The following is a 25,400-nucleotide window of genomic DNA, read 5'->3' as shown; positions in this document are numbered from 1 at the left end:
AGAGACCCATGTACCCCACCTGGTCACAGTGATCTCTCTTACTGTGATGCCTGCACCCAGGACAAGTCTTAATACATTAATTTGCATGGAGTTGCTCACAGGCAGTGAAATTCCTGCATCCTTGTTTTCCAGGATAGTCATTAAAAGTGTTGCAGCCCACACCCTCACATACACTAAGATATCCATCTTTGGTACAGTAAGATCAACAGGAGCTACCTGCTGAAATGCGTCTGCAGCATGCAGAGAAATCATCAGCAGAGCAGGGAATTGAGCCTGTGCCAGCAACTCTCTGGCAAGACAGCAGTGGTGTCATGGGAAACCCTTGCTGGCAGGACAGATGGCTTTTGGTTACCACAACACAGCTTCTGGGATCTTTACCCCACAAGTATTCTCTGCAAGTCAGCGACCCAACTGCTGGTCAGTAAATGGGAGTGGTAGAAGCAGCCCAGGCTCCCTGTCAGTTCCAGCAGACAGTACCCAGCTATGGGATGATGTGGTGGCTGGTAGGACAGGAGGTGTTCAGCTGGTGATTTTCGTGACCAGAGAATACAATTCATTTACCTGACGGACATTGGCTTGCAGTAAATTTCCCAGGTGCTCTACCAGCTCTGAAAATGTGGGTCTCTGTTTAGGATCTCCATGCCAGCAATCCAGCATTGTTTGGTACCTAGAAGGACAAAACCAATTAAAATATCAGCATAAAGAAAACATCACTTACTGCTTGCTCCAGTACCTGCTATTATTGTAGGGTAAATGTGGGTAGCTGGAAGAACAGTTCCTTACATTTCTGGTGTTGTATAATCTGGTGCTCTCATTCTTGTTCCTTCTTTCAGTCTTCTGCAAAATTCCTCATCAATTTTCACTCCAGGGTATGGTGATGCACCTAAAATAAAAACAGTGGTAATTTTAATGCATTAGACTCTTAAATTTTGGTATTAATTTTCAAACAAATAACTTGCCATGGCCTGTGTTAATAAGACAATTCAGTATATTTGGATGTGAAAACAATTTATATTTATGATGGAAACAGCAACTGATTGAGTAAATAAGGCACATCATCACATATTGAAATTGTATGAAGAAATATTGCAAGTCCATGTTCCTACATTTGCAATTTAAAAAAATCTGAGTATTTTACTTTGACAGAGAAAAATATACAGGATTTCTTCAAGAAGTAAAAGAAAATGCTACAGAGGATCCAAGAACACTTTGACTATTTTCTTCAGACTCTATTGTTTAAAGATGGCTCAGTAAAATTAAAGTGACTCACCTAATGAAAATATTTCCCACAGCAGAACTCCAAAGGACCATACATCACTCTGAATGGTATATACTCTATCAAAAATAGTTTCTGGTGCCATCCATTTTAGTGGTAGTCTGGCCTGAAAGAATTTTATAAACAAAAATGTATCACAGTTTAGCAAAACACTGAGTTTCCACAAACCCGTTTGAGAGAAACACAGAAAAAAAGTCCTGACTTCATATTAATTCTCTATTGAACAGAGAATCTGAAACTTACATCTCCTTTCCTGACGTAATCTGGGTCTTTGTAGATGTCTCGAGCCAAGCCAAAATCACAGATTTTGACCACATTATTGTCTGACAATAGGATATTACGAGCAGCCAGGTCCCTGTGGATGCACTGCAAAGAGAAGTAAACAACTTCATATGTTGCCTGTTGTCACAGCTCTGTCCACAAGGCTGATCTCTTTCACATATGTGCTCTTCTACCCTCAAAGGCCAGCTAATTCTTAAAACCTTTTAAGAAAAAGAAACCTCAGCATCAACACTTGCTGATTTTAAGTGGTTTTTTGATGGTCACAACTGATTTGGCTCAGGGAGACTTGTATTCCCAAGTCCAAACATGCATCTGTTTATCCACTGTGCAGAGAAGGCCTTTGAAGTTGTCTAATTAATTATCCTAAGCAGCTGACACAAAACAGGTTCAGATCTGATTACCTTTAGATTTACTTAGGTTCACTCAAATCTGTGTACTCCACTATTTTTCTGAAAAACACCACACTAAAATGCAGACTTGATTCCAACACAAACTAATCTTGACTACAAGAGAAAGAAGTCCACATCTCTACCTATGCATAACAACAGCTTAGTCAACAACCCAAAGACTTCAAAAGTCAAACCTCAATAGCTTGAAATAAAAGAATCAGGCTCTGAAAGTGGCTGTAGATTTGCTTCTAATATGGACTAAAACTGCAGATTCTGGAAAGAGGCATTTTTACATATGCACACCGGTCAGGATGTATGAAAGATAGACAAAAGCATGTTTTTAGAAAAAGACTCTGAAGTCTACTCTTGAATACCTAGCCTGAACTCTAGAGCAGTGTTGTATTCCCCACTTTGATTTTCTTTTCCCATTTAAGTTAGATATTAGAAAAAGGTTCTTCACCCAGAGGGTGGTTGGGTGCTGGAACAGGCTCCCCAGGGAAGTGGTCACAGCACCAAGCCTGACAGAGTTCAAAAAGTGTTTGGATGAGACTCTCAGGCACATGGTGTGACTCTTGGGGTAATCCTGTGCTGGGATTAGGAGCCGAACTTAGTGATCCTTGTGGGTCCCTTCCAACTCGGTATATTCTGTGATTTTTTAAGTACTTTTTGTTCTATACAACTGCAGGCAACTCCTCACTCTTGCTGGAACTGACATCTTTTGAAATGTGGGCTCTACGTACACAGAAAAGCTCAAATCACAGAAAAACACTTCTAGAAGGCCAAAATTCAGGTGCAGTGTTGTTGACTGCCAGGCTGTCTTTGGCAAGAGACTCTCCAAGGAGTCATCCATGAAGTTTCATAGGTGAGCATCGTCTCTCCTCACATTGCCCTTCCAATCCCACTGCACAAGGTACAGGCAACCTCCTCAGAGCAAACTTCTTTACTCTTGTTTAGCTTCAGTTTAGCTTCAGGGATTTGTCCCTAATTCTTGTAATAAAATCCACATAAGTCAGCTCCCCTCCTCCAACTACTTAACCATTCTTCTGTGAACTGGTGGCCTTGTATAGTTCACTAACATTTGCGTCAATAAACGCATGGGTTGTTTCACTCTGCAGTATTAATGCTTTGAGTATGTCTTACAGCAAAAAGAAAATGTTGCGGATGACTGCTAGTCCAAAGATGAACATGCTGTTTCCTTCTATAGACCTACAGCACTACTTCCTACAGTCAAACAAATAACACACCACCCTTCCTGAGAAGTTCCTTACTTTGCGTGAAGCCAAGAACTCCATTCCCCTCGCCACTTGGAAGCTATAACAGATGAGGTCCTCCATGGTCAAGGGGTTCTTGCAAAGGTCTTCAGGACCAGCTGCAAAGAATCAGATGACAGTCAAACATGCCCTTTGTCACTGATTTCACCTATAATTGCTTGTTAGGTAAAAGTTCATCTTAATCTTACACCACATTGAACCGGAAGAGCAAACCGAGCCCTTTTTGGGCTGTATAGTTAACACGAAACCCATTTTTCACCAAACTAGTCTTGTGTAAAATGAATTTTGAGATGATGGGTTATACCCTAGGCCTCCTTGCTCATTTTCAGAGTTCCCACCAGTGGAAAGATTTGCAAAATAATCCCAAAAGAGAAACAACCAAAACTCAGCTCACAAGTTCCTAGGACAGTAAAGCTTGCTGTGGTTTCAACAGATGAATTTGGAAATGAATGAGAGGGTTTTCTTAGTTGTAAAAGGGAAAGAAAATGCCACGGGGAGAAAGACTTGAATTTGGCAAAAGCCCCAGCTAATTTAGGGTAGAGGAACCCTAATGTCATCCTCTAGTGACCTGGAGGAATAATGTACTCAAATATCTAAATATATCTAGGCATTTAGTTCCTGCTGAAATAAACAACTCTGTGACTTTGCTCAGCTCTTGATTTTAAGTAGAAATCTACCAAGAACCAGAGCACGGGTGGCTACACTCCTCATCCTAAGGGTTGCTTCAGGTCTACATACTTCTTACAATATCCCATCTTAGAGGGTCAATGTTTACACCAGAGAGTACTAAAATGGACCAAACTGGTGTGGAAATGCATAAAGTGCGTGCCTGACATTACCTATTAGATCACATTGAAACTGCAAGATCATCCTCCCCATTCACATACTGATGTTTTAATTTGCATTAAATGATATTTAGTAGGAGTTGAGGTACAGTCAGTAGAGCTACAACCTTTCTTTCTCCTGACTAGTCCGATCCCTCCCCTAGATGAAATTAGTGCTGTCTCTGAGATGGCAGCACTGAGCACTTTGTGCTGCCTCTGCTAAAGAAGGACATGGCAAATGCATCAGTGAAACCACTGCAGAGGGTATGTATATCCCAGGGAGACTTTGAATGAGTGAATAATTCTGGTTTCCTGTTCCAGACAGACCACCTGTGCCCAGGGAAGGCAAAGCAACCTCTCTGCTAATAAGCAGTGAAGCAGATAGCATTTCACAGCATTTAACTTCTGCGTAAACACTTAGGAAATTCAGCTAGCATCCTGGTGCATCCCTTTCTGCACTGCCTTCAGAGTTTGTGCTCTGCAATTTTCCCTGAAGACACTGGGACATTAAATAGACATATCTCCAAAAGGCAGTGCATTAACAATGCACCCTTTTCAGACGGGACATTATCCGGGATTGGGCTGAGAGGTTTGGGATGCTGAACTGAAAGTTCAGGAACTTTGGTCATCCAAATAATACCATACACACAGCTTTGAGGGAGCTTCAGAAATCACACAGTCCCAAATGTCCCTCATCAGCCCCACCAATGCCACCTGTTCCAACACCAGGAGAAGACATATCCTACCATCCTCCTCTTCCACGTCACTCAGGGACCGCTCCTCCACAAAGCCAGAGCTTGCTGAGCTCTGGCTGCTCGTGATGCTGTCCAACCGTCGCTTCAGGTCTGCAGAGACATCACCAACGTAGTTCTCTTTCCCCTGCCGAAACCTGGCACATTTGGTCTAGAAATATGAGGGGAGGGTGAGAAAAATCAAGAGCTGAAAGTGCGCCAGAAGCTTGGTCTGTGCCGAGGTTGCCACTGAAGGCAGGGAGGGAAACCCAGTGCTGGTGTGATCAGCTGCTCTGCTCCAAGCCAGCTCTGGTTGGGGCACCCAGCTGGTGCAGTGACAGTACCAGCGAAACCCAACCCGTGGCCACACGGGTTCACCAGCTGGAGCACCTTCTGCCACTCCACAGCTCAATTTTCACCTCCTCCTTTTCCATCCTCCCAGACAAACTCCAGCAACATCTCCACATGCCAGGGAATAAATGCACACTGAGGAACTGGCCTCCTCAGCCTTGTGAAGCACTCATGGATGAATGCTCCAGAGCCCCTCTCATATGATCCAGCCTCTCTGTACTGCTACAGCTCTACTTCCCACTGCTGCAAAGGCCCTTCTACTAAACCTGTACCTTGGCCAAAACTCTAGCAGCCATCACAATCTGAGTTATTTCCTTCTTCCCCTAAGCCACTGAATACCTCCAGGGAGAAATCCAACCCCTCAGGCTTCCTCCACCACATATCCATTTTCTCCTGCTTTGTTTTGGCGACTTTTTTTTCCCTGGCAGGGCTGGGTTTTAACATTGCCAATTCCCATTCCCACTGCTTGTGTAAGCAAGGGTCAGCACCCTCGTGAAACCCTGTCTCTTCCTTCAAGGCCTCTCAGATATTCGTTTATATTTTTACCTCACAAGAAGACGCAGAAAGTTGCCTTTGCCAACATAAAATAGTAAACAATGTCTCCAAGGATCAAGAAAAATAACCCTCTGGGGAACCAACAAGCAGCAGGAAGAAGCTCTGACTTAAACACAGCAGCTGCAGGGAGACTCAGGTCTACCAGTGTGTCAGAGTACAGCCCAGGGACCTCCCTCTTGGTTGTGCGTGGAAAAGGGGAGGGTCCTGAATGTGATGCTCAGCATTGGGTTCATGCAGTCATGTTCTTCATCCAGCAACCTCACCCTTGGGGAGGATGGATCCTCTCAACCCTCTCTAGAAATCAGACTCCTCTTAGAGGTGCCCAGAAATGAGTTTGAAAATGCCAGTCTCCATCCTTCCCCTTCTTCCAAATCAAGGTGCAAAGAGGGGGTGCAGTGATGGAGCTCCCTTTTGCAAAGGACTTGGGAGGTGAAAAGCTGAATGTGAACTCATGAGATATATCAATTATACCAAACTATTAATAATACCAAAGAAACATATAGCCTAGTTCAGCAATGAGATAAGGAGACAGTGGAAAGGATAATCACGTGATAGCAGATACCTATGGATATCTGATGGATATATACACTAAACAGAGTGCAATTATTTAAGGTGGTCTGGAGCTTAACTAAGAAAGGAAAAAATTCAGGCTGATAATCAGAAAAAACTTCCTGAAAGATATGGCCAAGTGTAAAATAATCTGCCAAGGGAAATAGTGGAAGCCCAGTTCCTTTGCACATTTTAAGCTAACAATAACAAACCCGCTACATTGCAGGGGCCAGGGGAAAGACTGGATGGCCTGTGATGTCTTTGCCATCTCTCATTCCCATGAGAAGTACTAAGACATTCAGCATCCCCAAGGACTGCCACTTTAGTCTGCACTAGAAAAAGAAACATTGTGCATGGAAAAACCCCACCAAATCAAACACTTTACTGGTTTTTTTGACCTTGACTCCTTACCTTGTATGGGACAAATTCACTCCTCTTGCTCCGCAGGTAAGCCGACAGATTTCCAAACTTGCAATATTCCACAATCACCATGAGTGGGCCTGTACAACAAAGCAATTCCTTAGAAACACCATTTATATCCCACCTTATTTCACAGCATAATTTGTGACTAGAAATACATACATTTCAAAAAGCATTCTGCTACCTAGAGATTTTTAAAAATACCAGTAATAATAAAAAAATAAAATCTAATTGAAGCGGGGAAATTATTCATTTTTCTGCTCTATAAGGAAGGAAAACAAAGCAGACATTTTGAAAATCATAGGCTTAATTTCGTATGTGAAAGAACTAAAAATTTAAAACAGGAATCTTGGTTTCAGACATATATGCCTTACTGTACAGTATAAATGTGGTATTTCATGCTCAGATTTACCTCATATAGACATATGCTACAATCATAAAATTCCATCCTAGGTTCCACATGCTGGCCATCTCTATTTTATTATGGAATAAACAAGGAAAAAAATCTTTATGGATTACGTTTCCCTCAACAACTGACTTCTGTCATGGAACTTTACAAATTAAATTCTGATCCCACAATAAGCCAACGAGTCAGCTTTCCTGAAAAATTATTACTTAGTTACTGTACACTGAATCTATTCCAAATTAGTCTGTAGTACTGGATTTGCTAAACAAAACATCTGTCCTGGATTATAAAGTTAAATAGGTTCATCCACACAGAGATGGACTCCAAAATGCAATCTTCCTTCCTGCACACACACACAGAGACACCAACAGTCCATCCAGAGAGGGGAAGTCACAACTTGCAGTAACAGTGTAGCTGGTGACAAGAGTAAGAGCAACTTGTTAAGTGTGTTATTAGACTCAGCTCCAAAGTCTGTTACGTGTGGGGTGTCCAATGTAAAGGTGGATCTGAAGTACAGAAAAGCAAAATGATAGAAAAACAAAGGAATGGAACTGCATGTTGAACTCAGGGCTTCTGAGCCCTTATTCCACCTCTAGACCTGCTCACCCTTATCAGATTTTTTTTAAAAGGACTACTTCTTCCACCCTTGATTTTGAAACTCAATTTTCTATGTAGCAGAAATGGCAGAAATAGGGTTTTCTTTAACACCTTCTCACCCACTGAGAAGTTACTCACCTCCTGGCTTTGTGCAGGCTCCAAGTAAATTGACAACGTTGAGATGATGGCCAATGTGAATGAGTATCTTCAGCTCTGACATAAGTGCTCTGTGCTCACTATGGGTTGCCCCTTCTGCAGAGGTAAAACAAGACAGATCAGGAGCAGCACAGACAGGAAGGTTCTGCCCTCCTCCCCATTCTCTTCTCTTCTTTATCTGGCCCATCTAGTGAGAAGCCTTATTGGCTGGTAGCCAGGGCCAGCTATGCTGCAGGACACTGATGAAAACTAGGCACGTGCCTGACAGGGTTGAGTTTGCTCTGCTTTTAAACGTTTCCCAAAGCTTGCAGAGGGCAGTACATGAGAACAGGGACACAAACAATTCAGGGTAGCAAACACCTTTTTTCCTACAGATCTTTTGAGCAGTTTGTACTCTGCTGTTTGACCCTCACAGAAACATTGTCCCATAGTCGTTGCTGGGGTCTATGCTAAGGGTCCAATGGGTCCACAGGCTGGGGGAGATAGACCCAGGGCCAAACATGCCTGCAGCCTCACCAAAAGCCTGGAGATATGGCTGGTGTTCTCATCACCCAGATATAGAAGGGGAAGAGGAAAGAGCTGAAGCAGTGGGGAGAGAGGGGCAGAGGAGGCAGCTCTCTGCTGGTTGCCTGAGCACTGAGAAGCTGGAGGGACAGGGCTTTCCAGTTTTTACTGACAGTACGGCATGTTCATCCCATTGCAATGAGTCTGCAAGAGGTCTTGCCTGCACTTCTGACTGCTCACACCATACCATCAGAAATCCCTTGTCTTTTTCATCCTTCTTTCAGTACAGCACAGGGTGGAATACAGCCCCCAGGTGCTGGCAGACCCATTTTGCTGTCCCAGTTATGTCTTTTTTAGGAATAATGTGTGTGGAAACCGTACATTTCAACATTTCTATGGCAAATGTGAGGCAGTATAATATGATTTAAAGTGAAGAGAAAGCTATTCCAAACTACAGCTCATTTTGGAGCGTGCCTAAGCCATTGTCTTGAGACTTGCAGAAAGCTCCCTACCAAGATGCATAAGGCAAAAATGGACACAAAATTGATTGCAGGAGCAACTTTGTCTTCTGAACCTGAGTAGAACTATAAAGCAATGGCTATGAAACCACAGTCACAGTGCTCCAGTTATTTATGAGGAAAAGGCATGTACTTCCCCTAATCATTGCTTCATGATAACAACTGTTAAGCTAAACTTGTATAACCACTGGTACGAACATTTTGATTTTTTTTTTATCTACTGGTTAGAGTGTTGACAATTATCCCTATACTGTGTATTCAAGGTAAAGTTTTAGTCATTATTTTTACCTTTAAGCATTTTGACGGCCACTGTTTTGCAGGTAGCAGTTTTGTCAATCCCAAATGCATCTGCTTCTATGACCTGGCCAAAAGCTCCACGCCCAAGAGGTTTACCTTGAAGTGAGAACACAAACACATTTGCTTGGCACAGCGGGCAAAAGATGTAGAATAAAAAGCAACTCCAAACTGAGTTCATGTATCAGAAATTAACAGAGATCTTATAATGTAGAAAGGATGCATCATATTCTATGGGTACACAGAGTTCACCCGGGGATCCTGCAGCAGGGCAGCCCCATGGCAAGCCAGCACCTGAAACAGCCCCCAGCATAGGGCTGGCTGCAGTATCACTAAATGGTTCATGCAGTGAAGACACACCTAGCTTCAGCCGGTCTCTGGGAAACTCCCACTTGCTGGCATCATACGGGAGCCGTTCGCAGTGCTCGTCTATAGGGACTTCATCAGGATCCATGATGATTGACAAGTAGCCAGTCTTCATGTCCCCTCCGTTGGCCTGGAAAATGGTATTAGTTGCAGTTGCACAGATTTTTTTGCTGGCAATGTACAGGCAAAGTGCCATTTAATCACTTTGTAGTGTTTCATTAGTTCCCAGAAATGCCAGGCTACCATTTCCCTACGCCATGTCATCATGAGTGTGATCACTGTTAATTACTTGCACTTTTCTTTTCTTTTTCTTTTTTCTTTTTTTTTTTTTTTTTAATAAACAAAATCAAATGAAACATTTTTTCTCTTGCAAGGGCCTGTTCAATTAAAAACAAATTTCTGTGCCCTGGGTTCCAGGCAAGAATGTTATGGCATGGAGTGAAAAAATGTGTCTGTTGATTTTAGAACAATGGAAAGAAGCAACACAAAAGGCCTCAAGTCAGCTCTCATTTGTCATGCAAGACCAGTGCTGATAGGACAGTATGAGAATTTTTTCATTACCCGCTTAACGGTTCGGAGGATGATTACAAGAAGCAACCAGAAGAACATGGCAATCACTGCAGTGCCAACGAGGATAATGAGCTCCAGATTTGTTTTCTCTTCAGCGCCTGGGAAGAAATAAATGAATATTTGAGTGATAGTTGGAAGCATATTTGCTTTGTTCATTCATTAAAGTAAAGAATGGAGGTCCTTGTTCAGAAGGTTCGTTTTAAAAGTGCAACATGGAGCAAGGAAACGAAAGCAAAACAAAATAAAAAGCTTGGCGGGTTATGTTGGAATATTACGGTTTCATGCTGTTTTGCACATCGCCCAATTTCTCAGCATCAACTTTGTTTCAAGGACAGTGTCTGGACCCTTGGCAATTATAAAAAAGTAAAATCTCACATTTTGAAAAGAAATAATTGTTTTAAAATACCCAAAATTAATTACTCTTTCTCCAGAAACCGAAAAGCACCCCCATCATATAGTAAATAAAGTGCTGTGAGAATGACTCAGAGAACAATCTCTCCCTTGTCATGATTCAGCTGGGGCATGAAAAAATGTGGTTCTACAAGAACACATGATAATAAGGTCTTATTTACAATGTCTCTTTTCCAGTAAAATAGTTGCCAGCAGACACCACTTGAACATCTATTAGTGCAAAGAGGCAGCTCTCTTCGTCAGCTCTTGTTTGCCACATCATGCTCCTGTACTTCATCCTTTGCACCATACAGATTTTTCTACACAGTAGCACACTCCATTGCACAACCTCAATGAGCTGCACTATAAATTTCTTGGAGTGAAACAGTATGTCCTACACAGATTTCTGACTTTTACAGATGCACCTCAGCCATATTTACCACGTCAGCTGTAGATATTTTCCATCTCATCTAAACATTTTTCTAACATCTTAGTATCCTAAAGGGACCTACAAGAATAACAGGATACTGCTTTAATTACCTTAAGAGAATAGATCAATCACCCTGACTTATAAGACAGAGGTTTGTGAAGGGTTCAGTGACTAAGTTATGCAAATGTACTAATATCAAGGGCAAGGAGCTTTTCGTTTGAGGCTTCTCATTGCACCTCTTAGTGGAAAGCCCACTGTGGTTCCAGCTACTCAGACTGCAGACTAACCTCTTGCTAAGAATTATTGCATATCATTGTAAATTGCACTGTGTTGTGCCACAATAGGACTGGACCAGGTAAGACATGGGTCTCGCAAATGCTGCTTTCGGAGCCTGGTGGACTAAGGCTGGAACCCCCTAAATCAAAAGCACTACCTGTTTCTATCACTGAAATGGGATAACAACCACAATAGACTGCACAAAGTCTTCACAGTTTTTCTTAGATGCTGTGAGAGCAATTATATAGTTTGGAAAAGTACAACATACTGTGTTAAAAAACAGTATGACAATTATGTTACCAAGACAACAGAGATGTCCCAGTATATCTGCAGGTTTAAGTAGATTCTATTGTACAGGTTTGCATGTAATACAGATTGACAGAGTTTTCTTTGCAACCACAAGTCGGATGGATTCAGCTTTTGTTGCAAAGCACTAAATAATATGGTGTAGAAAAAAAGCATCAATCTCAACAGCTGGGTTTATGACAGCTACGACAGCACCCAATTTGAGCTCGATAGGAATGGTCAGGACTCTTCACAAATTTAATTGTGTATTTTCAGATCTCCCATCAGGATAGCCAGTAGATTTTCCTTTTACTGATTTTAAAGATTTCATGCACAGTCTAGAAAGAAGCTAACACTAACCTTCCACTGAGAAAAAAGCCACTGCTTTACTGCATCCAAGGATGTTGCATGCAAGGCAGGTATATAGCCCTCCATCTTCTTTCCTCACTCGACGTATGGTTAGTGTTTTGTTTCCATCTTTCAAAACAATACCTGGAAAAAAAAATCATGATTCTTAGTTCTTTTTATGCCATTTTTATGGCAGTTTTTGTTAAAAATTCAAAATTAAACTTTCCATGGTGAAAATCAGCAGTGAGTCCCATGAAAGAAAGCCTTTAAATGATAATAGCAAAGGAGCAATCCTCACCTGAATCTTCCACAAGGGTCTCATTATTTTTAAACCACATGATAATTGGAGGAGGAATGCCATTCACTGTACATGACACTTCTATAGTTTCACCAATGTTTGTTGTTTGATTTTCCAGATTTCCTACGAGTGTGGGTACCGTGGGTTCTGTTGGTTTACAAATACAGTAAAATTACAGACCATTAAAGAAAACGTCCAGATCATAGTTAAACTTCCACATGACATGAAAAAAACATAATAGCCAAGAAAATTTCAACAGTGTTTGAAATTTGTTGAAATTTGCTCTAATGGGTTTGCAACTGCTTAGACTGCTGAAGGAAGAAGGAATAGTTGAGAAATTGCTTCCTTCACATTTCTATTTCCAGGGCCATTACAAAAGGTCTGATACTGTTGATCCATTAAATGTCCATTCAGGACAGGCCATGAACACACATAATCAACCTAGACATTTAGGTCCCAAAGCAAAGTCATCACTATTTGTGTGAAAGCTGATTGATTATCATCTCGCATTGCTTGCGCCTGAATACCAGTATCACTTCATGGCAGTTTTAAACTATAGACACTGCTTCAAACTCAAGAGTCAGTGACACAAAGCAGTAACATTAATGATATGAATGCATACATGCATGTAGAGCTACAGACTAAAATGTGTTTTGAAAAGTAAAGTTGAGGAGTTATTGAGCTAAACACATGCCATTGTTTGCGCAGAAACCAAACTCACTGTGCACAGCACAGTGGCTCGGTCAGGGTTTCCTCACTGGTACTCATGAAATAGTCCCTGCTGCCTGGACAAGCCCCAGAGGTCCATGTTACAATGACAGTCTAAATCTATTTAACAAACTGAGTGCACCATAAAGCAAACACATGCAAAGCCTGACGATACCAAAAACTAACACTAGTGCAATTATTTTCATACACAGCCGCTCATTTTGGTTCACAGTAAGAGATCCCTACCTTGAACAGTGAGGTGCTTCACCAGGCAGTGCTGTGTTTTAGCCTTTTTGTCCTGAGCAATGCAAACGTAGTCTCCTCCATCTTGGAGGGAGATGTTACGAAGGATGAGCTCTAAGGTGACATTTTCACCATTGGTATTTGAAACTGTCTCATTCAACCTCTGGAGAGCATTGAGGTTTTTGCAAACAGGCATGGGCAGCCCTCCAAAGGGAGTCTGTGAAACGTGAGTGCTGAGTTTGTACCATGACAACTTCTCAAAGGTGAATTTATCTGCTGTGCATTGCAAGGACATGTTATCCTTCTCTGTGAGTTGACTCCGGGGCTGGAGACTAATTTCAAGACCCCCTGAAAGTTAAAAAAGTAAAAGAAATTCCTATTTGTTTGCACATTTTGTGGCTAACATTAACTTGAAAAAGTAATTTTGGAAATATATCCTTTTTGTCATGCTATCTAGTTGTAAATGAGGAAAAGAAACACTGAAAAAATCAATCAATCAGTCAACTAATCAATTATCTAAGGAGTACAATCTCATTAAAAGCAATACATTTCAAATAGATCAAAGGAAGGCCTGTGTAATGAATAAAGTTACTCTTCCCATAGAAACTTATAGCAACCAAAGACAATTCTTAGCACTATCTTATGGTTCACTTTTAGATTTGGATTAAAATAAATTTTGGCATGTAAGTATGGGGACTGATTTTTAAGGACGGAAGCTCTTTGCCACTGGTTTTGGAAATTTTAGCCTTAGTTCTTACAGTCTTTCCTCATTTTGTGACACTACCGTGATTTCTCTGTAGCTCTTTTAAGTGACTGCAAAAGCCCAGCAGTAATCACTCTTGGGAAAACAGTGCCCATCTTGCATCATTTTCACAGGACCGCCACTCCACTGATGCCAGTAGAACTAATCACTTGGCTCAAATTAAGCAGTGACTTTAAAGGCTGCCTAAAGAAAACATTAGGAAAACCTAAAATCTACAGAACTAAAGGATTTTATAAAGGACAAGAAAAAACAGCACTGAAGTGCCTTTCATTAGTAAAATAGATGGACATTAATTTAACATGGCTGTCCTCAACAGGGTACACTTACTGGTCACATGGAAGGAGATCACTCTCTCACTTGACCCAGCCCTGTTCGTAGCCATACATCTGTACAAAGCAGATACATTCGCTGCTTGAATCATGAGGGTGCTCACAGTCTGAAAAAGAACAATCAAGCAATTTCATACTATATCCATGCTCAAGTATGCCTGATTACCTCAACAGCTCAGCAAAGGGCTCTGCAGGTATCTGCACAACCAAAAATCCTTCCAAAGCACAAATCCAAGACATGGCAGGAGAACAACCCCCTCCTGAAGTTCACATTTTTGTCCTCAAGTGTGTAACAATCAGGCAAAAGAAAACATGAAAAAGCAGCCTGCCAGAAGATGGACTTTGGTATATGTGTTAACAGATGCTGTACTCACAACTTTTTCTGCTCTTCAGTCTCTTAGCTTCTCTCTATTAAAGTTAATTGGCAAGATTAACTCATCTAACTTCAGATCACTAAAAGGTAAGTACTGAAATCTAAGTAAGTTATGTTCCGCAATGGAGACTCACTTCAGGTCAGTGTCCAAAGGATTTGAAAGAGTGTATTTCTGCCTCTTGGCTTTAGCAGGAGCTTGCAGGACTAGCTGAGAGTAGATCCCCAAGTTTAACAATAGGTGAAAAGAGTCTCTAGTGATATATTTCCAGACACGTGGACTGCTGAACAGGGTTAATCATCCCCAACCAACAGAAAATAAAATATGCTAACCTTTGTTTTCCCAGCAATAGTAACAACTCGGTGCTTAATTTCAATCTGATTCCCACCCTTTCTCTCTGAGATCGCTTTCCATTTCTTGCATGCATATGGATTGGCTCCTGAGCGACCTTTCCTGAAACACAAGTAGACATATGCATTAGATAAGACAAATGTTTGCCCTTCAAGAGAGTGATTTTGTGTGCTCCTTATAATATGCAGATTTTTGTAAGTCAGATGCATCACTGGCCATACCCTGCATCTGGGAATGTTTCTGGAAACATTTCTATTAAGTTGCACCCTATATTCTCAAACTTTCATTCTTTTTAAAATAAGGAGCCCCCAAGCCTAAAGGTGAATTTCCTAATTAATCTGCCTGTGTCAGCTTAATCACGATGCTTGGAGGAAAGCAGCTATTCTGGGAATAAACCTCCATTCATAAATGGATGACTCAAACTGATTTAGTTCAAAGGAAGACAGAGAGACATAGAAATCGCTGAACTCCCTACAAGAATTTCTTGAGGACGGTAGCCATTGTATAGGAAGCAACCAGGCACCAAAGGAAGAAACCAGTGGAATCATTTTGAAAACAACAACAGGAAAGAAGAATGCTTTTTTTTTCCTGGGCTTTTTTTTTTTTTTTTTAAAGGAAATCTGGGTTTATGGCAGGCCCAGATAAGAGAAGCTGCGTGAATCTCAGTCAGGCACTCTCTCTATCATTCCACAACATCAATCAGTGCACTTCCTCTGAGATACACTTTCACACAGATAAAGAGCACCATCACACTCAGCACTTGAGTGTAAGAAAAAAACCACCACAAGGACCTGTAATTAGCATAAACAGCAAATTTCCTCTGTTTGGGATAGAGTTTTGGGCCTGCAGTTCACGGGAATATCTGAGGGGAGGGCACACAAACAGCTGGATTTGAAACCCCATGGAAGTTGAGATGCCCTTCAAGAGAGCATGACAGCAACATTGCAGGCACTGCCCTATCCTCGCTGCGGGTGGCCCTTGCCTCTGCCAACAATGATGACCTTGGCAGAGCCTGCCTGCAACAATCTGCAGATTAAGTACAACAATCTTTTCTTCATTGGCCATTGGGTTTGCTCTGAGTGACAAGCCTGGATAAAGGAGGCACCCAAAAAAACCCCAACCCAACCATCCCTCAAGACCTACATACTCTGCAGAAAATAGCAAGGACTTAGGACTCACTGGGGGCTGAATGTGCACTCCTCCTCCAGCTGCCAGTGCCAGAGGATGGCGGTGGGCGGTGGGACAGCGTAGACAGTGCAGGTGAGCGCCTGCGTCGAGCCGTACTTGTAGGAGTCAACAGAGGCCATCAGCGCGTTCTCACCAATCTGGGGGGGGACTGGAGGACAGAGCAGTAGGTTACACCTCCTGCTAATTACTCCCCAATATGCATGCATTAGATTCATGGTGAATAATTCACACTATGACCCACATCCAAGTGCAACACAGAGCATCTCCAAGGACATGTTGGGAAGCAGTAAACCTGCCCAACACTTTGAGGATCAGGACCTCAACATGCAATACTTAGGATCTCCTATAAAATCTCCCTTCATTACCCCGTGGTTAAAAATGCAGTCCCTGGACTCTCACCACCATGCTCAACCATTAAATGTATATTATTTCCCAGGTCTGATCTCACTGCATGTAGCCTCACTGCCTTTTTCAAGACCTGCTGTCTTCAAAGCATAGGTTTGAAGGTTGCTTCCTGGGGAGCAGAAAGGAGGAGGTAGAGGAGGAGGAGGAAGGTTGTACAGGGTAGGATAGAAGAGGAGCGATAGCCTGTGTGAGGCAGGAAGGATGGGTGAGGCAGGACCGGGCCAGGATGGAGCAGGGTGGAGGAGGACTCCACCAGCACAACCAGCAAGAAGGGCAGGAAAAGAGCAGGACACAGAGGCAAAGAATAATATACAGAAAAAAAACTCCAACCAAAACCAAACATACAAAGTATCATCCCAACACCAATACCAGGAATCTGCAGCTCCTTGCCTGGCACATCCTCGAGCCGGGAGAGATGGGCCACCTCTGCCCTCCCAGGGCCGAGGTTCAAGTGCTGTTCTTTGGCACTTAAATCTTCACAGCTATGGGATGAATTTAAGCCTAGGGATGATAGTATACCACATCCACACGTGAAAGAGAGTCGCCTCTTTGGTATTCCACTTACCATTCACTAGCAGGGCAAACGTGTGTCTTTTCTGCATCTTGTTAACAGGGTTTGTAAGGACGACTGTGTAATTCCCAGCATCCCTTTCAGTTGCTGCAGTGATCACTAGCGTGTATCCAAGTTTAACTGTATGATTTGCATTGATGGCTTTTCCATTTTTATACCTGAAGAAAATACAGAGTGCTTTGAATATTTAAAGACTTACTTTAACTAAGAATAGCTCAGTTTCTCAAACACATTATATGCCAGTTCTTACCATTTAGCCTCTGGTGAAGGATATCCTTTAAACTTTACAGGAATTTTGACTGTGTCACCTAGCCTTGTCTCAATCACATTCTCCATTCTCTCCAAATGAATAAAAGGACTTTCTGGAGAGAAAAAAAAAATAAAAAAGAATTAAACTAGATGGTCTTTCCACATGGACAAAAGCGTAAGTGCTTTCCATTTGGGTTAGCACTTAACAGGAGATGACAAATAGAAGCTAGTGACAAGATGTCACTGGTAAAGCACAGTTGGCTCCAAACTGGGCTCTGAAAAGATGCCACTGTGAAAACCTAGTCCTTTCCTTCACACAGAGGAACAGACCAGTTCCCCCACCAAGAAGCTCTGGAAAGCAGAGACAAGACTCAGCTCTCAGCTATGTCAGCTGTCAGACCTAGTGTCAGACCTGTATACACATATACAGATATATCATAAAACTCTCTCAATATACTCATCCCAGGAAATCGGAGTATTCAAAACCATAGTGTGATAAAGTTAAATACTTTCAGCCTCTTTTCAAGTATGTATTTGAACCACTGCAGTCACAATTTTGAAATTATTTACATTACTTGGCATAAGTTATAAACTTTGTGGGTCCCTTCCAACTCAGAATATTCTGTGAATATCTGTGAACTTCCATTCAGACTAAGACAGTGATTAGCCTTTCGACTTGATTACCCTTTTGACTATGATTTAGGATGGTACAGACTTAGTATCTGCTACACTCAGGATAGCACACAATCTCATTTTGGCTCCTGAAGAGAAACAAAGAACTCAGGAGAAAATTCAGTATCTCTTGAACCACTGTGCCCATAATAACTTTGGAAGTTTTTTATTTTTTTTTTAAAAGGGCCATTAAAATTCTGGCCCCGGAATCAGAACCTCCGGAAAACAAGTCTCCTCCAAAATATAAAGCTCTTTGTCCAACTCAGTGATTAAATGTGAGCCATTCTCTTGCTGGCAATTTTTTTTTCTAGAAGAAAGTCAATGGAGCTGCTGGTGCGGTGCCCAACAGGGGCTTGAGAAAAGGCTGTAGGATGTGGCCTCGTACTTATCTATGCACTTAGCCAAAGTTGTTTCCTTTGCATCATTTCCGTATGACCAAAACTCCATTTGATTCATCTATTCATAATGTAAAAGCTGTAGGTTTTATTTTCCTAGCTTCATTCATGCTGACCCAGACTCTTGTCTTGCAGAGCCACCAAAATCTAGCTTAAGGTCACCAACAGTGAGAACAGGCAGCCCTTATACAAAGCCACCTACACAAATTCAGCTTTACAGGAACTTAAGAAGGTCAGCACTGAAGAAGATCAGAGTCTTACATCAGTTTATTTTACTGCCCACTTTTCAATGGGATTCTACAGCTTTCAGTAACATACAGCATCCTTTAAAATCTTATTAGCTAAGCTTGTGGTATAAAAATAATCCCATAGCAGTTGCAAGACAAAATACTGTAGCTGTAGTTTGGTTCATTTCGGTCATTAGATTCATCACCAAAATGCCTTCTGCATCCCAGTAATCAATCCTGAATCTGAAACAACAAACAAAACTGAAGATGCCATACCATGGATAATGAAGTCACTACTGTTTTTCATGTTCATACGACCACTGGATGCTGCGCAAGTGTATCGACCTTTGTCGCTTAAGGACACACTGTCAATGGTAAGGGTGCTTACAAACTTCTTTATTTCTCCTGCAGTGGTTTTTACATCCCTAATAGTGGCACGTTTTTCCTGTAATAGATAAAAGACAGGTGTTTGGAAATGTCATTGTTATTCCTTCTGCACACTCGTATACACCAGTAATTTCTTTGTGTATTATCATCTGCTTTGTCAATGTTTTAAAGGGGAAGTGACATTATGTCTAAATCAAATTTCGTTGTGATGTGGGCATCTCTAAGTAATTATGACTTTACCTTGATGGAAGGGTAGTCCCATTTAAAATCAATTCCTACATTCAGCTCTGTCCTTACAGTGCAATTGAGAACAAGTTTTTCTCCCACTGCCAGCTCTACTTGGGAGTGGGGGTTCATTGTCAGGTCATAAATTCGGTATCCTAGAGGCAGAAAAAGGCACACAAAAAACATGGGGGTAAGAAGAGGTTTCTTTATGGCACTCAGCACCAAATTTCCCAGATGAATTCATCAAAACTCCCACTGAAACCCCAGCTACAAAAAAGCTCCTCAATGCCCCAGTGCATCATGACTATGGGTGTAAAAAAGAGCCTGAAGAAAAGGGATGCGCCCACCCTGAGCACTTCTCAGCTGAGAGCCTGTCAGACAGCGACACAACAGCGATACACTTGGCCAGAGCCCCACCAGTGGTGGGAGCAGGCGGGGAACTGTGACACACACAGTTCCTCTGCTTTAGACACATTCTTCTTATCCTTGTGAGACCTAAAACTAAAGGAGATATATACCCATCCCCCACAGTAAGCAGGAACTTTATATAAAATAACAGTTGGGCATTCACAAAATTATCTAAAATTTACTTTGTACAATAAAATATTTAAAATATTTCAAAACAGAATATTCTAAATGCAGAAATTCTACAGATGTTCTGAATTTGGTCCAGGTTAGAGTGGGGACTTGTGAATTTGTTAGAGAAGTAAGCACCTGCCGCACAGAGTAAAGAGGGGTGGGCTGCTATGCCTTCCTAACAAGGCAGGCAAGACTGCCTTGGTGCCATTTGGACACTTGAAATGGTCACTGCGTCCTCAGCTAAAAGAGAAATAGCTGTTGAGTTTCAGCTCAGGCTTAAGCCTCCACAGAATCATTGTGTTATTTCTAGGTTTTGATGAGCAACTGACAAAATATACCAGGAGAGCACAAACCCCTGTGAGAGTTGGGACACAGGTCTTTAAGGAGACAAGACAACCTAGCCCTTAGTGTGACCTTCAGATCCCCCCTTCCCTTGGTACTCCCTCAGAGCAATTTCTTTCCATCTGCTGCTGATGGATGCTTGCCTCCAGTTCCCTTCAACTACGACTTACATCCTGGATAACTGATTTTAGGAAACAGGCTTGCATTGTCAGAAAAAAAAAACCAAACCATTAAAATCCCTGACATCTATGTAAAATACTAAAAACAGAAGCACTTTTCCCAACAATCAACCAGAAAGAACACAATACATTGCATTTAAAAGAAAAGTAATATATATCTCAACATCCATTTTGCATTAGCTGCATTGTCAGTATTGAATAATCTAGTGTCCAAGTGGATGTAATTGGTTCAGTATGCTGTAGCAAGAAAAAGAACATTGGCTACAGAGAAATAAAAACTTTGGCTTACCTACAACTGCGACTATGTATATCACAGACTGGTAGCTTTCATCATCTATTTTAGCTTCACAGAAGACCATGCCCGCATAGTTGATTAAATGACTGGGTATAGTGAAGCCTTTTTTATTATTCCACGAAATGGATTTACCATCAGGAACAAATATCTTTTCTGGATATTTCTGTTTGAAACGTTGATAAAATACATAGTCAGATTTCACAAATCAAACAACCCTGAATTTTCACCTCCAGTATTTTCCATAATGGCAGGGTCCCCCTTTTAACATCCTAGCTCAGGCAATCGGTACAAGTACAGTTACAGCACTCATCTTGTAACCATAGGCTGTAAAATTCCCAAGGATGGAAAGAAGTTTTTATGAAATGTATTTATACTTCAAGCAATGCATTTATGCCACAGTGATTTCAACTAACTTTTGAAAAAATAACAAGCTTTTTCCTTACCGCATGTAGAGATACATTGAGATTTGATACAGTTCCAAGGCACGGCACTACCACAGTTTTATTCTTAGTGATGTACACAATGCCAAGCTGATCACTAACTGAAGTCACAAATGGTGATCTGTAATCTAGAAGAATATTCAATTGATAAATGGATTTATTTGTCACATGATCATGGAGGAAACTTTTCCAGTTTTGTTCTTTCCCTGTGCATTTTTTCTCAAATCAGTTTATGTGATGAAACACTGAAGTAATGAGACTAAATGAGGAGTACATATTTTGATAGATACCCCACCCCCCAGATTTAGAATATCGTTATTCTCAAAATGGTTATCAGCAGCAGTGCACACTTTGGAAAATGGCTTCCTGCCACTGCAGTCCTTTTGCCAACAAAAAACTGATTTACCCTAGCATGACTTTCCTTGCATAAGTATTACAGGAAATATCAGTTAAAAGTAGTGACATGTTACATTGGCTCCCCTGATGGCAGCATCCTTTTCAAAGACAGACAAAAAAAAATTACCTTAATGATATAAAACAAGGCAACTCATGTACATAATAACATTTCATTTCTCAAAATGGTAATTTTAAGTTAACAATAAAAAGAAAACAGGACACATATGGAAATGAGGGTGAAGCCATCAGTGCAAAAAAGGCAGATGCCTCAGTGAACACATGTACTGAAGCTGACTCCAGTATAACTGGAGGTTTTTCAGTGTCTGTGACACTCAGTTGCGTTGCCGTCAACAAAACTGAGTTTGAAAACTGAGCTCTTACAGCCTAAATAGGCTGTAAGAGAATGTATGGAAGTTTATGTTTTGAGGTTTGGGTGGTTTTTTGAGGCTTTTTAATGGTATCAGTACAAACTGTAAATGGGATCGGATCTGCCAGTTTTAACAAATGTAGAATCTCTGTAATCCTCTCTCATATGAAACTCCTGCTCAGGTCAGTAATAGCTCTGCATTCATGAGGACAGGCTCAGAGCTCAGTGGAGATATGTATGCTAAATTCTGGGTGAGGGAGAATAGCAGACCATGTACTGCATATGGCAGGTCAGTTCAAAATTATAGGTACAAAGGCTTTTGTGTTGAGGGCAACTAGCATACTGACATTTAATTACTCAACATGAAAACAAGGAAAAAGTTTCACAGAATCAAAAATTCTAGGATTAATAAATTCTAGCATCAAAACTGTTTTGAGACACTTGATATCCATTTTTTCTCTTGAAGCTAGGGAAAGAGACACCTGAGAGCTGTGTAAGCACTTACCTTGAACATAAACATAAATGGTTGTAGCTGCTTGATTGTCCCTGTAAAGGCATCTGTAGTCCCCTGTGTCATTGCCAATGACTTTGAGAAGAGTAAGTGTCTTGCAGTAGGGGCCATCACTGCAGTCTGTCACAGAGATACGCTTCTCGGCACTGCTCTGGTTGTTTGGCCAGGACCACTCCAGTGGCCTCTGACCGCTGGGAAAGCAAATGTTAGAGGGGCATACGTATGTGATAAGTGCCAGTACTGATGTCTGGGTGGTGAACTCCAGCCCCACTAGTCGCTATGGAGAGGAACAGACTTCACCCCGTCACGCAGAGCATCAAGCCACGTAGAATACATTCACATACTCGACCTACTGTTAATAGCTATAAGGAAGTTCCTGAAAATTTGCATTCTGATGAATCTAAGTGACAAAGCATCCAAAAGAGAGCATCGAGAACGTGGCTCACCAGCGGGTTCCACAAGGACCCAGCTGATGCTTCCTCCTCCCAGCTACCCTGCACTCCCCAGCTCTCTCTTGCTGCAACCCTCAGACAATTTCTAAAGCCTGTCAGGGAAAAGTGAGGCAGGGGCACAAAGGGAATGGGGAGAAACAGGAGTAATGACAGGGAAGAGATCACATCATCTGTGATCCTGCACAAAAACTCTCTACATAAATTACCAATCATCAAAATCATGTTAAATAGATTTGTCCTTACCTGCAAGTAATATTTAGTGTGTCATTTGCGGTTATTGTGAGGACATCTTTTTGGATGTTAAGGGTTGGTTGATCCAGAGAAATAAATAAACCTGCAAAAACATGTATGAAAACCATTAAATAAACCAAATAAACAAAGTAAACGGTACTCAATCAGAAAAGTATTATATCTAGGAATATGCTGCATGTTTTAAGTGGACACTTTCACATCAGTTACTTAGCAGTGAAGGGTAAATAATGACTTTTCACACATCCCAAAAAGTTCAAAAACTCTGTCATAACAGGAAGCAAAGGCAGATGGTCAGGAGTTAGCTGGAGAGCACTACAATTCAGCCAGCCAGGGTGGAGTTCCTGTTTTCTTGCGTTGCCAACTTCAAGGTCTAACAGGAGGATGTGGGACATTGAAACGAAGTGAACCTTCATCTGATGATCTCACTCCCCTGGGGATTACCAACTTTTCTTATAATAAATTGAATACACTTTAGTCCTTTGAGACTGTTGATCAATGAATTATGTGAAGAAACTATTTTAAAGTTTGTCAAAAATTCGAGATCCCATGATCTTCTAAGGTTATTTCTTTCCTCCTAAGGAGTTAGGCAAAAATCTATTACTACCAGACTATTAGCACAAGGGCTTGCATCGCACACACCCAGAGGCACTGGCGCTTGTGAGGGCTGTGATCTGGGTGGTAGTGCTTGCACTGAGGCACCAGCCCAGCCTCTGGAACATCTGGGAGTACCACAAGGAGAGCCTTTCAGTCCGCCCTGGCTGCTCCCATCACCAGGGCAAGCCGGCAGCCCCAACTGGGACAGCTCGACCGGCTACAACGGGCAGAGAACGCGCGGCCAGACCGCGACCTTGCCTACTTCGCTAGGATTTCCCCGTGCTTTAATCACTTGCATTCCGAGCAGGTTCTTCGCTGATGACGGGTTTCCCGCGTTTGGCTTCAGGGACATTTCGCTCTCGGAAACGACAGCTGATGCTGAAGCCAAGAGAGTAGAACACTATGCCATGGCAGGCAGTCCTCTCCGGCGAGCCAGTACCAGCCGGCCGGACAGGAGAGACCAAGAGGACAGGACAGGAGAGGTCGGCAAGCCCGCAGCCAGGGACGTCCCGTCCCACCCGGGGCTCGCACTGCCTCATCCGCTCAACCAGCCCTGACAACCCCATGGGAAACCCGCACCCACGCCACTCTCGGCACCCGCTCGTCTCCCCGATCCCACTCCTCGGGGTCCCGTGGGGCTGCCGGACCCCAGCGGCTGCCCGACACACGGGACCGCGGGGCTCCCCGAGGGCTTACCGGGAGCCAGGCACAGCAGGACCGCCAGCAGCCGCGCCGCACCGAGTTCCATCCCGCGGCCGCCGGGGCTGCGAGGCGCAAAGCGAACCCTCTGCCCGACGGCAGCCGAGTCGAGCCGAGCCGAGCCGAGCCAAACTACTCCGCTCCGCTCGCCCCGCACGGCTCGGGGGATGCGGGACCCCGGAGAGCGGCACCGCCCCTCTTGTGCCCGGGGCGGGGCCCGCCCGCGGTGAGGCCCCGCCCACCCCACCGTGGCCCCGCCCCCTCGGTCCTCACGGCGCATCCCGCCGGGGATGCCCTGGTTTGGAGGGGCCCCGGGAGCTTTCCCTCCTCCCTGTTCGGCGGCAGGAGAGCCTCAACACTGAAATTCAGGGGCGCCTGGTGCTTCGTCGTGCGTTTTTGGAGTTTCTTAAAATCCCCTCAATAGAAAAGATCCCCAATGCCAGTCCCATGGGGCACTGTCGGTGGGACACAGTCATCTTCCTGCTGGCAGCGACTTCATCCCACCGGGTTTGTCAGACGGTGTCAGTGCTGAGTCCGCAAAATGGGAGTCTTCTAATCATGTAGCATGTACCCATCACCCTAACTGGCCACATCTCAGTTGATGGGATCCAACAACTGCCTGCAAAAGTCACCCTTCCCACCCCCCAGCACATCCTGCTTTCTGTGGGATGCTCCCCATGTCAGTATCCATTCCCATCTCATACCAAATGTTGGCTTTGTTTTACTAAAATGAACCCCCTCAACTGGAACTATACCTTTTAATCAAAATTACTAACCAGTGACTGTTACAGAGAAGTTTGTGGGATTGTCCTTCAGGAAAATAAACACATGGTTATTAATTCATTATCCATACACATAACTGTAAAGCCTCTGGGAGAAATAAATACATCTGCAAAGAGAGATGCATAGCTAAACAGGTAGACAATCAGGTAAATAGAAACACACAGCTGCATACATAACTATGTACACATATACATATATGTATTTTTATATGCTACCTTTTCCTCTTTCCCTGCAAATCTGCATAGGAGCTTGTCCCCAGATGACTAAGTTAATGAAGCAGTGATTTTATTTTGCATGCAATGCAATTCCAGCTGTTTTACCGTACTGGTGTTTGAGTGTAA

At 42.6% G+C, this 25,400-nt stretch overlaps 1 protein-coding gene across 1 annotated transcript in view; it reads right to left on the bottom strand.

Annotated features, from left to right (window-relative positions):
- KDR (kinase insert domain receptor) overlaps window positions 1-24,385 on the bottom strand; it is a 31,332-nt gene extending 6,947 nt beyond the window's left edge. Inside the window, exons 1-26 of the mRNA XM_027735957.2 lie at window positions 24,274-24,385; window positions 22,975-23,065; window positions 22,274-22,470; window positions 21,009-21,133; window positions 20,560-20,728; window positions 19,186-19,325; window positions 18,835-19,003; window positions 17,266-17,377; window positions 17,010-17,173; window positions 16,031-16,187; window positions 14,833-14,953; window positions 14,128-14,236; window positions 13,041-13,385; window positions 12,087-12,233; window positions 11,801-11,932; window positions 10,051-10,157; window positions 9,484-9,619; window positions 9,118-9,222; window positions 7,790-7,903; window positions 6,640-6,728; window positions 4,789-4,945; window positions 3,216-3,316; window positions 1,520-1,642; window positions 1,271-1,382; window positions 784-883; window positions 562-667 (exon numbers count right to left, since the gene is read on the bottom strand). Of these exons, the coding sequence (XP_027591758.2) occupies window positions 562-667; window positions 784-883; window positions 1,271-1,382; window positions 1,520-1,642; window positions 3,216-3,316; window positions 4,789-4,945; window positions 6,640-6,728; window positions 7,790-7,903; window positions 9,118-9,222; window positions 9,484-9,619; window positions 10,051-10,157; window positions 11,801-11,932; window positions 12,087-12,233; window positions 13,041-13,385; window positions 14,128-14,236; window positions 14,833-14,953; window positions 16,031-16,187; window positions 17,010-17,173; window positions 17,266-17,377; window positions 18,835-19,003; window positions 19,186-19,325; window positions 20,560-20,728; window positions 21,009-21,133; window positions 22,274-22,470; window positions 22,975-23,065; window positions 24,274-24,325 (3,480 nt within the window). The 5' untranslated portion in view covers window positions 24,326-24,385. The remainder of the gene's footprint in view (window positions 1-561; window positions 668-783; window positions 884-1,270; window positions 1,383-1,519; window positions 1,643-3,215; window positions 3,317-4,788; window positions 4,946-6,639; window positions 6,729-7,789; window positions 7,904-9,117; window positions 9,223-9,483; window positions 9,620-10,050; window positions 10,158-11,800; window positions 11,933-12,086; window positions 12,234-13,040; window positions 13,386-14,127; window positions 14,237-14,832; window positions 14,954-16,030; window positions 16,188-17,009; window positions 17,174-17,265; window positions 17,378-18,834; window positions 19,004-19,185; window positions 19,326-20,559; window positions 20,729-21,008; window positions 21,134-22,273; window positions 22,471-22,974; window positions 23,066-24,273) is intronic.
- Between the last annotated feature and the right edge of the window lie 1,015 nt (window positions 24,386-25,400).

This window comes from Pipra filicauda, unplaced genomic scaffold (assembly GCF_003945595.2).
Source record: "Pipra filicauda isolate LSUMZ 115617 unplaced genomic scaffold, ASM394559v2 scaffold140_size2443280_pilon, whole genome shotgun sequence".
NCBI lineage: Eukaryota > Metazoa > Chordata > Aves > Passeriformes > Pipridae > Pipra > Pipra filicauda.
This window is presented reverse-complemented; position numbering and strand designations above follow the sequence as displayed.